Source organism: Nicotiana tabacum, chromosome 14 (assembly GCF_000715075.1).
Source record: "Nicotiana tabacum cultivar K326 chromosome 14, ASM71507v2, whole genome shotgun sequence".
Classification (NCBI taxonomy): domain Eukaryota; kingdom Viridiplantae; phylum Streptophyta; class Magnoliopsida; order Solanales; family Solanaceae; genus Nicotiana; species Nicotiana tabacum.
The window spans coordinates 18,720,340-18,732,358 of NC_134093.1; the positions used below are offsets into that span (position 1 = coordinate 18,720,340).

At 37.3% G+C, this 12,019-nt stretch overlaps 2 protein-coding genes across 3 annotated transcripts; one reads left to right on the top strand and one right to left on the bottom strand.

The window, feature by feature from the left end:
- Window positions 1-308: 308 nt before the first annotated feature.
- LOC107792170 (putative disease resistance RPP8-like protein 2) lies at window positions 309-4,166 on the bottom strand. Of its 2 annotated transcripts, none has more exons than XM_016614364.2 (3): window positions 2,801-4,166; window positions 881-2,659; window positions 309-500 (listed from the first exon to the last, which is right to left on the bottom strand). In XM_016614364.2, exons 1-3 carry the CDS (start codon window positions 3,795-3,797, stop codon window positions 448-450), a joined length of 2,829 nt encoding a protein of 942 aa, XP_016469850.1. In that variant the 5' UTR covers window positions 3,798-4,166; the 3' UTR covers window positions 309-447. The 2 variants fall into 2 exon arrangements, with proteins under 2 accessions (XP_016469850.1, XP_016469848.1); XM_016614362.2 differs by having other exon boundaries at window positions 881-2,662; window positions 2,801-4,165.
- A 606-nt stretch (window positions 4,167-4,772) lies between these two features.
- Window positions 4,773-9,144, top strand: LOC107792169 (putative disease resistance RPP8-like protein 2). Its single transcript, XM_016614361.2, has 3 exons — window positions 4,773-5,914; window positions 7,045-8,757; window positions 8,953-9,144. Exons 1-3 carry the CDS (start codon window positions 4,906-4,908, stop codon window positions 9,006-9,008), a joined length of 2,778 nt encoding a protein of 925 aa, XP_016469847.2. The 5' UTR covers window positions 4,773-4,905; the 3' UTR covers window positions 9,009-9,144.
- Window positions 9,145-12,019: the final 2,875 nt, after the last annotated feature.

A 12,019-nucleotide genomic window follows, 5' to 3' on the forward strand; every position in this document is an offset into this window, starting at 1 on the left:
GAGTTTTGTCAAATACGAATTATTGCTTAAAAGTGGTTTTTAAATTAATTAGTCAAACACAAACTCCTTCTCACCAGTACTTTTGAGAAAAATACTTTAAAGCATACAAACTACTTCCGACCAAAATTACTTCTTTGAAATCACTTTTGAGAAAAATATATTTAAATAAGCTGATTTTAAAAGTTTAGCTAAACAAACTATTACCTAGTTTATTATCAAACCATTGAAAAAAGTGGTGAACCATAATCCAATTCAGTCCCTTCATAAATTAAACACACAGAAAACATAGACACACAAACATGACAATGTCTTCAAATAGTAAAAAATAATCACAAAACTTCTTCTCGAGTACAACATTTAAAAAAATAAAAAAAAGAAGCACGAATCAACTTCAACTCAACAATGAGAGGGTCTTTCACCATTTTTTATTGATAGCAGCATGGAATGTTAAGCTGTATGCACATCTGATGAGGAGGCTTCATCTTGTGATCTGGTTATTTCTGTAAACAAGGAGAAATAATGTTCAAGGATCATGTTTAATCTTAGGATATTAGTCTTATATTTAGTACATGGAAGAAAATAGGGGAAACACAAAAGACTTGATTATAGATTTTCTCACAACACAACAAATAGATTTCAATTATAGCGCCTTTTAAATTATTATTGAGGGAATAGTTTAATAGGAATACAGTCAAACTTTTTTATAACAGTCTCGTTTGTTTTGATATTTTTTTGCTGCTATAGTGAAGTGTTGTTACAGAAGACATATATTATAACTTAACATAATAATTGATTCCGAGAATAACTTGGCTAGCTTTTCTGGTGAATAACTATTATATAGGGATACAGTAAATAGTAAAAACTTGGATAGGTAGCTCACCATCAGTTATCCGAAAAGTGATCTTCACATACTCTACTATGTCTGAGTCTTCGTCTCGTCTTCCATCTATCCCGCGGAGCATATTTGCAAATGATTTAGGCATCTTTGCAATCTCCAATTTTTTGAGAGCAGTGAGGAACTTGAAGCCATCTGGGATCCTCAATTTCGTGCAATTTTCAATTTTTATGCTAGAAAGCTTTGGCATAGAATTGTTTTTGACAGTCCAACTCTCCAAAAACATCAAATTCAAGATTTCTAAACGTTTGAGTTCAGTAAAACCAGAAGGAGGACTGACCATATCCGTCCCTTCAAAAGCGTTATCATCAAGGACTAGAACCCGTAAATTGGGAAGCTTAGATAAATTTTCCATAGGATCTTTCTCAAGTTCAGAGCCAATCAAGACTAACTTAGTCAAACTTGGGGAGATTTTGTTTTTTGGTGGCAGCTCGCGGATATGCCCCTCAATGCAAAAGATTCGGATAGCTCGATATTGCAATAGTTCCCTGATAACAGAATGCCTGTTATCTACAAAGCAGTCAAAGTTTTTGACATCAATAGACAACTGGATCTGTTTGTTTGAAGGTTGTTTCATATGCTCGTTGATAAACTGTAGGTCAGTGAGATCACCGTCAATCTTAACAGCTAGGTTATGAAGTTCGGTCAATGTCTGCAGATCAGTAACATTGCACACTCTTGTGATGAAGTTCTCTACTGTCTCAAGCTCTGTCAAGCCATCCAACCTCAATTTTTTTCCGTCGTACGTTCGAAACATCCGTGGAAGATAGAGATGTTTAATTTTTCTCATCTTCCACAGCACATTTGGCAAAATCAGCTGAGTAATCGAATCATCCACTCGCAAGTCAAGTACTTGTAAGTATAACAAATTACTAATAGCCAATGGTAAGTGAGTCAAAATACATCTCTTGAAACTCAGATACCTCAAGCGAACTAGCTTGGATATCCCTTCCAGTAATTCACTCCGTCTAATAATTGACTTCCCATCAGCTGCTATTTCGTCCCATCCAATTTCAGCCCCATCAAAATCGAGAAGTCTAAGCAACCTTAACTCCTCAACATCAAACTTGCCTGACAACCGTACAGGTCTCCTGGCTTGCCGCTTGTGTGCGTCAAGGATATGTAGGCTATGAAGATTCCATGTGTGCTGTTTCTTGGCCAGAATGCCGCTATCCTCTAGCTTTTCTAGACACACGAACAAGCGTCCTGTTTTGTTTCTTAAAAATGATGAAGTGGAATTTGAACCTACCAAAGAATCAATCCTGTAGCTGAAATTTATCTGGTTACCCTTTGATATACATAGTTGTCGCATCATTCTGGAAACGCGGCAAAATTTGATCCTTCTAACACTTGGAGCATCCTCTTCTTCAACCTCAACCATATTCATCCTTGCAAGTTCTGTTAGATATTGCTCTGCTACAATTAACGCTGTTACTCCGACTCTGATATCTTGCGGCTTTACTAAGCCTTCGACGATCCAGAAGTGATATAACTTGTCTGCATCTATCACTGAGTCTTCTGGCCAAAGGCCCAAGTAAATAAAACATAGTTTGAGGTGATCTGGTAAGTCATCAAAACTTGGAGCTAAAACTTGTAGTACATTGTCAGTTAGAAATGACATTAAGTTTTGATGCACTATATTCCACTCGTCCAGGCTTTCTTTACCTGCCAACTCTTGACCGAGTTTGATGATGGTCAATGGGAGCCCTTCACAGCATTTCACCATCTCCTTCCCTATATTCTCCTTCTCTGCGCTGAGTTTATCTTCTGACAGCGAGAAATCGAGGGTTATTTAACAAAAAAGGAACAACACATTTACACCAGAAAAAGAAGGTATCCACTAAATAAGCAGGAACCCGGATTTAATAACAGCTTTTAGGATGGCCGAGAAATATAGGTACGTACCTTGATTGTGTCGCCGGTATTCTTCCATAAATAACTTCCAGGCGTCGTTTTTCATGAGGCGACGCACTGTGTAGACGAATGGCGGCTTCAGAATACCGTATTCAGCTACTTGCCTCTTCCGTGTGGTAAGCAATATGCTGGAACTGGAACCCTTCTTCTTAGCTGATAAGAGTAGACGCTGCAGTTCATCCAAAACTCGAGTCGACCATACATCATCTAGAACAAACAGGAATCTTCCACCTTTTTTAATAGAAAATATAATATCATCAGCCAACTCGGCTTGCGGTTTGTCGGCTAAATGACGACGTGATTCAATGCAGCTAAGAATGTGCATAAGTATGTCTTTGGTGTTAAACTTGGAAGAAACAGGGATCCAGATTCGAAAATTAAATTCTAACTCAATCCCTGGGTCTTTGAACACTTCGTGTGCTAGAGTGGTCTTCCCTACTCCGCCAACTCCACAGAGTGAAATGACTTTTAAGTACTCAGACTCATCGATGAGGCATTGGAGTAGCTCAGATTTAACTTTCTTGAGGCCAACAACATCGCGATCAGATGGGAGGTTGTAATAGTAATCGGGCCTCTTCCATTCGTCGTCTTTCTCATTTGTCGCAGGCAAGTAAGATAACTTCTCAAGAGCATGTTTGACCTCGTCGTACAGTTCTCTTAGCCCACACTTGATTCTAAAATATGGATCATCTTGGCTTTGTATGCAACATGACATACATCCCATGCTAAATTTTCTAGAATTGTTCCTTGATAGACCATGATTTCCGATGGCGTTCTCTATATTAAATGAAACTTCGTCAATTTTGGTGATCAACTCGTCTATTGTCTCTCTTTGACTTGGATCATCGTTCTTTAGAATAGACCGATTATCTTGTAACAGTTTAGTTATATCCTCGATGCGTTCATCTAATCCAATTTCCAATGCTGTTTCTTCATCGGACAACCGACTAAGTCTTTCCACGGCAACTGAGATTTCGAGCTCCTTCATTATCGTTTAGCTACCACGCTAAATCCTCCTCCAAAAGAGTTCAGCTTTCTTAAAAATATGAAAAAAAGAAAAATATCAATTTGAGAAGCTCAACCAAAAGGATTGAGAATTTAAGGAAAGAAAATATTCACGTTTAATGAAAGAAAACCATAGCCTATATTGAAAGCTTTCACTTGGCACCAAAATGGAGATGTCAATGGTCAATACATAGGCGGCAGCACATCAATTTGAAGGGAGTTAAGCCTATATACATTGTTCCCCTCAAAAGTCAAAGTTCCTATAACTAAATGTCCAAATATGTTGATAGGTTTTTTCGGCATGCCGCCTCCAACTAAAAGAAATTTGTCCCTAATTTTATAAAATAGTTTATATTTAACTTATGTTATACTGACTTTGCAAATCAAAACACTCTTGCCGTTATAAAAAATGTTAAAAATGCCCGTTTGGATGGTTGTTATCTATTGTATTGTATTGTTACTTTAAATACAATGTTTGTTTTGATTGTTACTTAAATTCTATTGTATTGTATCGTTAAATTCGTCGTTACGTAACGATAAAAAATGTCACTTTATGTAACGAACTGATTTGGTGCGGTCGCGTTATTAACTTGTCTTTTTTTCTTATCTTGCCCTTTATTATTATTAAATAATCATTTATCCTACTTTTTTATATAATAATTCTACTCCGTACCATAAATATTTTTTATAATACTACAAGTTTATTCTTCATGTTGCTGGTACGTGATATGATAAAACAACGACAAACGATACAATTTATCAAAATATTGTATTTATTAAATGATACAGTACAATATAAGTACAATACAATACGATAAATTATGAAACGATACTTAACAACCATCCAAAACGGAGATAGAAAAAATGTTTTAATACATGCCTTAAGAGTTAAAACTTCTTTCACCATTGTATAAGTTGTCCAGCTTTTCGGTCCAGCTATAGTCTTCTTTCGTTAAACGTGAATATTTTCTTTCCTTAAATTCTCAATCCTTTTGGCTGAACTTCTCAAATTGATAATTTTCCTTTTTTCTTATTTTTTAAGAAAGCTGAACACTTTTGGAGGTTTTACCGTGGTACGTAGCTAGACAATAATGAAGGAGCTCGAAATCTTCTTTGCCATGGAAAGATTTCGTCGGTTGTCCGATGAAGAAACAACCACAGATATTGGATTAGGTGAACAAATCCAGGATTTAACTAAACTGCTTATGGATAACCAGTCAATTCTAAAGAATGCAGGTCCAAATCAAAGCAATACAATAGAGCAGTTGATCACCAAAATTGACGAAGCTGCCTGTCATACTGAGGAAGCCGTTAAAAATCATGGTCTAAGAAAAAATTCTAGCAAAATTACATGTTTGAATTTACCCTCTTGTCTTTCAAAGTCTCATGATCCACATGCTAGCATCAAGTTTGAGCTCAAAGAATTATACTATCAGGTCAAACATGCCCTTCAAAAGTTATCTTACCTCCTATCTGACTTGCCTGCAGAATTAAGAGAGAAAGACGAATGGGAAAGGCTCAATTATTACAGTCGGCCAGATCGCAATTCCATGGGGCTCAAGGAAGATAAAATTGAGGTTATTGAATATCTAATGGACGAGTCCGAGGACTTAAAAGTCATTTCACTATGTGGATCTGGCGGAGTGGGAAAAACAACTCTTGCTTACGAGATCTATGACCACCCTGAGATTTGGTACAAATTTCTTCATAGAATCTGGATCCCTGTATCTTCCACGTTTAACCCAGGAAACATACTTGTGCAAATTGCTCGTTATTTTGACAGAAAAAATTGTACCAATAAATCAGAAGATCAGTTAGTTGATATAATCTTTAGAAAACTTAGTGAAGGTGGAAGATTCCTGTTTGTTCTAGATGATATATGGTCTACTGAAGTTCTGGATGAAGTGCAGCGTATACTCTTAGATGACCGTTTCTCACCAATTACCAACAAGGGTCGTCACAGAATATTGCTTACGACGCGGAAGAGACAAGTAGCTGAATATGGTTTTCTGAAGCCACCATCAGTCTACACTGTGCGCGGACTGAAGGAAAACCACGCATGGGAGTTATTTATGGAAGAATACCGGCGACACAATCGAGGTACGTACATGCATTCGAGTTTGACTTGACACTAAGTTTAAGAAGAAGAAAAAAATTAAGTTTATAGTATTAAAAGCTCAAGGGATTGTTTGGTTACTCGGATAGAATACGCGATTGTATTGATATAACTAATCCATGAGATATCCTTGTCTATCCTTTTGGTAATCGAACAGCATCTAAAGGGTAAAAAACTTTGTATATCTTTCAGTTTTTGCGTGGCTATAAAAAAAAAATCTCATTAAAGGTAAAATAAATAAAATAACAAGTTTAAAGTTAAATTGGACGAACTATGCTTCTTGTGCTGATTTTTGTTGAAGTGTGTATATTAGTCATGTTAGTTAGTTAAGTTAGTTAGTCAGTTCGTGGTGACAATTGTCACCAGCTAAGTTAACAGTAGAGGTTAGTGATAGTTTGTTACATGTGTATATAAGAGCTTATATTGTACATCTTTCAGGTTTAGATGATTTTTTCCATCAATGAGAATGTGAGTTTATTCCCTGTCGAGTTCATCTTCTGCTCTTCTCTCTTCATTTCTGCTCTCTATATGGTAGAAGACTCTAGAATTTATCAATTTTACCATCCCTAAATAAATCTATTAAAATAGGCGAATACCATACAAGAAAGAGTAGAAAATTAATCAGCTCATCTTTTTCACAACAAATCTCCACTATATCTTAAAATAGGTGGTAAGTGGTAACATGTAGCTAAGTTGAAAATAGGCAATCTGAGAGGGAAACGAATGGTAAAATTGCGACCCATACTTTAATGTCATCTTTTCTACAATATCATTGTATTTTGACTTGTAATGGGTCATTTATATATGTTCTGTTAGTTGTCAGTCCATATTTGTTATAATGAGTAACCTGTAAGAAAGTGGAAAAAACTTTAATGTCTGAAATAGGCGGTATGAGAGGGTAAGTAACCTATAAGTTAAATTTCAAAAATTAATAGGTGGTAATGTTTCGGTTGAATACAAGTAGCTAGGCTGAAATAGGCGGTATGAAAGGAAAAAGAATGGTGAAGTAGCTACGTTTAGACATAGATTTGGTTGAAACCTTAAAAAAAAAAGTGGAAAAAACTTTAATGTCACCTTTTCCTTTTTTGTTAAATTCTCGATTTCTCGTTGGCAGAAGATAAACTTAGCGCAGAGAAGGAGAATATAGGGAGGGAGATGGTGAAACGCTGTGAAGGGGTCCCAGCGGCGATCATCAAACTCGGTCAAGAGTTGGCAGGTAAAGAAAGCCTGGACGAGTGGAATATAGTGCATCAAAACTTAATGTCATTTCTAACTGACAATGTACTACAAGTTTTAGCTCCAAGTTTTGATGACTTACCAGATCACCTCAAACTATGTTTTATTTACTTGGGCCTTTGGCCAGAAGACTCAGTGATTGACGCAGACAAGTTATATCACTTCTGGATCGTCGAAGGCTTGGTAAAGCCGCAAGATATCAGTGTCGCAGAGAACTATCTAACAGAACTTGCAAGGATGAATATGGTTGAGGTTGAAGAAGAGGAAGTTCCAAGTGTTAGAAGACTCAAATTTTGCCGCATTTCTAGAATGATGCGACAACTATGTATATCAAAGGGTAACCAGATAAATTCCAGCCACATTATTGATTCTCAGCTAGGTTCAGATTTCTCTTCATCATCTTCAAGAAACAAAACACGACGCTTGTTCGTGTGCCTAGAAAAGCTAGAGGATAGCGGCATTCTGGCCAAGAAAGAGCGCACTAGGAACCTTCATAGCCTACATATCCTTGACGCACACAAGCAGCAAGGTAGGACTCCTGTACGATTGTCAGGTAAGTTTGATGTCGAAGAGTTAAGGCTGCTTAGACTTCTTGATTTTGATGGGGTTGAAATTGGATGGGACGAATTCTCAGTTGATGGGATGTCTAACATTAGACAAAATGGATTACTAGAAGGTATATCCAAGCTAGTCCACTTGAGATATTTGAGTGTCAAGAGATGTATTTTGAATCAGTTACCATTGGCTATTAGTAATTTGTTATACTTACAAGTACTTGACTTGCGAGTGGATGATTTGATTACTGAGGTGATTCTGCCAAACGTGCTGTGGAAGATGAGAAAAATGAAACATCTCTATCTTCCACGGATGTTTCGAACATACACTGGAGACAAATTGAGGTTGGATGGCTTGACAGAGCTTGAGACAGTAGAGAACTTCATCACAAGAGTGTGCAATGTTACTGATCTGCAGACATTGACCGAACTTCATAACCTAGCTGTTAAGATTGACGGTGATCTCACTGACCTACAGTTTATCAACGAGCATATGAAACAACCTTCAAACAAACAGATCCAGTTGTCTATTGATGTCAGAAACTTTGACTGCTATGAAGATAACAGGCATTCTGCTATCAGGGAACTATTGAAATATCAGGCTGTTCGAATCATTTGCATTGAGGGGCATATCCGCGAGCTACCATCGAAAAACAAAATCTCCCCAAGTTTGGCCAAGTTAGTCCTGATTGGCTCTGAACTTGAGAAAGATCCCATGGAAAAATTATCTAAGCTTCCTAATTTACGAGTTCTAGTCCTCGATGATAACGCATTTGAAGGGACGGATATGGTCAGTCCTCCTTCTGGTTTTACTGAACTCAAACGTTTAGAAATCTTGAATTTGATATTTTTGGAGAGTTGGACTGTCAATAACAATTCTATGCCCAAGCTCTGTAACATAAGAATTGAAAATTGCAAGAAACTGAGGATCCTACATGACTTCAAATTCCTCACTGCTCTCAAAAAGGTAGAGATAACAAAGATGCCTAAACCATTTGCAGATATGCTCCACGAGATCACTTCTGCGACAATTGAAGGTGAGTTATCTACCTGCATTAATATTTTCTTCAGTTGTCTCTATATATTTACACCATTCCCCACATTAAAAATAGGTCCTAATAGCAAAGTATTCATTGTAGTCTGAAAAAAATCAGATATCAAGTCTTTTGTCTAATATAAATATAAGACTCCTAAGATTAAACATGATCCTTGAACATTTTTCTTGTGCACAGATTTAACCAGATCACAAGATGAAGCCGAAGCCTCCTCTAGTTCGCAAATAGCTTAATAACATCCGAGATGGTGGTAAAGAGTTGACATTGTTTCTTGTTGTTTCTTTTTAATAACCCTCTTCAACTTCTGCAAACTTGAGAAGAGATGTTCTGTTATTCGTTATGAAGATATTGTCATGTTTGTGTGAGTTACGCTGTTTGTGTTTAATTTATGAAGGAACTAGATTGGATTATGGTTCATTTAACTATTCCAAATTACGTAGTAAAATCATTTTCTTTTTTGTTTTTAACACAAAAGTTACTTAATAATTTCTTAAATGGCGGTCAAATATCTATTTTACCTTCTAAATTATTAATAATTTCTTAAATTTTCGGTGGCCAAATATCTATTTTAATTACCCTCTAAATTATCAATCTTTATTGTTTACATTTTAAATATTATGATAGGTTTTTTCTTTTTAAAATTTTTTTTTTATTATGAACTTACCTATAAAATAAAAGTCTAATTTATATTATGAACTTATTCCGTAACCTCACCAATGCTTACGGTGAAGTCTAATTGGGCACCGTGCCTTTTGCTCCAGAGACCAATCATTTAAGAGAGAATAGTCATGGCTCTTAAAAAAAAGTACATACAGTTTTTACTAGTGAATCAAAACTCATGAAGCTTTTCTTCTTTGTATCGACCTATAGTTTTTCTCATAAACGATTTTTCTCGGTTTTGGTTTTTATGTTTTAGTTTCACTTAATTGTCAAATGTCATTCTTAAAGGGAGTTAAACTTATAAATACAATTGTTTATCCAAAAAATAGATAGAGTTGAATTTATACGTAGTTCTAAAGATACGTGTTATAAATTGACACAAATCGGAAAAGTATGTAAAAAAATATCGAATATTGATTGTAAAAAAGGAATGAAATACAAACCAAACTGAGTAGAAACGATTTATGAACAAGCAAGATGAATCAATGTACAAGGCTCACAAAAGGATAATCTCTATATGAATCTCAATAATCTTTTCAATATGGGAGTGTGTAGATGCCTTTTTTTATAGAAATGATAGTCATTTTTCTTATAGTGAAGAAAATCCTACTTTAGATATAAAATATATATAGTGGGGATCTCATGATAGATTAGTTAATTGGCTTTTCCTTAATTCCCGCCGAGATTCTCTCCCTTAGTGCGACTATAACGGCTCTTGTCTCTTAGCTCGATCTTGATCGGACTTGGTATTGGTCGATCTCCAGATTTAGAGATCGATATTGGCTCGAGCTCAATATTGACTCGGGGCCGGGTATTGACTCGGTCTCGGTATTGGTCGGTCTCTGGCTCTTGAACTCGATAACACCACTTCACATCGTAGTTCGATTTGGACCTGAGCTCGATAGTGACTTCGAGCTCGGTATTTGATTGGTCCCTGAAACTTGAGCTCGGTATCTTGGCTTCAAATCTCATCTCGATATTATGAAGATGACCTTCGGTCCATTACGTTCCAATCTTGACTAATCATACGAAGGTAGAAACCGATTTTGACCGTATACAGATAGTCCCCTCATTTCTCGGGAAGGATGTGGCGAGAAACGACATGATTTTCCAACGGCATGACTAGATATACACTGATATTTGCATCGAGCCCGACCATGACGTACGTGATAGATATCTCATCGGTTCATTTACCAAGGCATTAAACGCGTGTCAGACGATGGTCGGCCACTGCTGATATTGAATCGTCATTGCCAACTCTATAAATAGTTCTTCTTTTTACCATTTTTTACTTTTAGATCTTCAATCTCCAAATCTTCTAAGTTCCTTTTCGCATCTTCTGAGTTCTTCATCTGTGAATCTGTGATTTTCACTACAAAATCTCTCTTTAGAACACCAAATCTTGTCATCTCCCTCTATTTTCAATCTTTAAATCCAAATGGCGAAAACGTCAAAAAATGTTCCTAAAAAAGAAAACGCTTCTTCCTCACGGCCTGCCGGCGACAAAACACATGTGGAGCCACGACCTGAGGAATGTGTTCCCGGGGGGTGCGTTCTCACTTTCGATTTTAAGACCAACAAAGCTCCGCCCAGTCGATGCGAGCCGGTATCGAGGTATATGTGCTCGATAACGGAGGGATACCTTAAACAGGTAAGGAAAGATTGCCACTAGAAAAACAAAGAAGTGATAATCCCGACTCCCAAAGAAGTATTTAAGTGTTTACACTTACCCTTTCACGTTGGGCCCCCTCGACCCCGTTGTCATCGAATTTTGCCTCCAATACCAAATAACCTTAGGCCAAATCCATCCTTCTTTTTGGCGAATCGGTATTCTGATTCGCTTCTTTGTGAACAAAGTTGAGGGGATGCCTTTCACCCTCGATCACCTTATTAGGTTGTACAGCCCCCGCCTCTATCGAGGTGGGTTAATAAAGCTCCAGCGCCGGGCTACCAAAGTGCTGTTCTCGAGCATAGACGAGAACAAGGACCGAGGTTGGATGGGTCGGTTCGTTCGAGTGAAGACTTCCGACCTAATCCTAGTCGAGAAGATTCCATTTCCCGAGCAATGGAACATGAAGCGTAAGTACAATCCCTAGCTAGTTCCTATTAATTGTTTTGCTCCTTTGCTTTTTCTCATCGATGACCTTTTTCCATGATGTAGTGATTGCTTGGATGCTTGATGCAATTCCTAACCTCAAGAATTGGGTTCGGGACCTGGCTTCGACTTCTTCATACACCGAGCGCTCATGGCGCGATCTATCAAAGGGCCGATGGGAGGCCAAAACTCATGGTAAGCTCCTTTTTTGCGTCTTTTGACGATTTTGTTTGAAGAATTTCTTACTTGATTTCCTTTCATACTAGCCTTGGCAAAGATATTATCATGAGGCCCTTATCTGGTGAGGGGGAGACTTCGATCCCGGTACCAAAACCGGCGAAGGACAGAAAGAGGAAAATAATCCTAACCTCGGAGGATCCCGAACCTAAGAAGAGGACAGCACGTAAAGCGAGGAAAAACATCATCCTCCTGACCGAAGACTCTGTTCGACGTCTAAGGGATGAAGATGAAGGAGAAGAAGAAGACAAT

Excerpts from the sequence above, each read along its gene's own strand:
- LOC107792170 (XM_016614362.2), bottom strand. The coding sequence starts at position 3,797 with ATGAAGGAGCTCGAAATCTCAGTTGCCGTGGAAAGACTTAGTCGGTTG. Across the intron at positions 2,663-2,800 it reads ATACCGGCGACACAATCAAG|AAGATAAACTCAGCGCAGAG; the intron begins GTACGTACCTAT and ends TCTCGCTGTCAG. Across the intron at positions 501-880 it reads CACTTTTCGGATAACTGATG|AAATAACCAGATCACAAGAT; the intron begins GTGAGCTACCTA and ends CCTTGTTTACAG.
- LOC107792169 (XM_016614361.2), top strand. The coding sequence starts at position 4,906 with ATGAAGGAGCTCGAAATCTTCTTTGCCATGGAAAGATTTCGTCGGTTG. Across the intron at positions 5,915-7,044 it reads ATACCGGCGACACAATCGAG|AAGATAAACTTAGCGCAGAG; the intron begins GTACGTACATGC and ends TCTCGTTGGCAG. Across the intron at positions 8,758-8,952 it reads CACTTCTGCGACAATTGAAG|ATTTAACCAGATCACAAGAT; the intron begins GTGAGTTATCTA and ends TCTTGTGCACAG.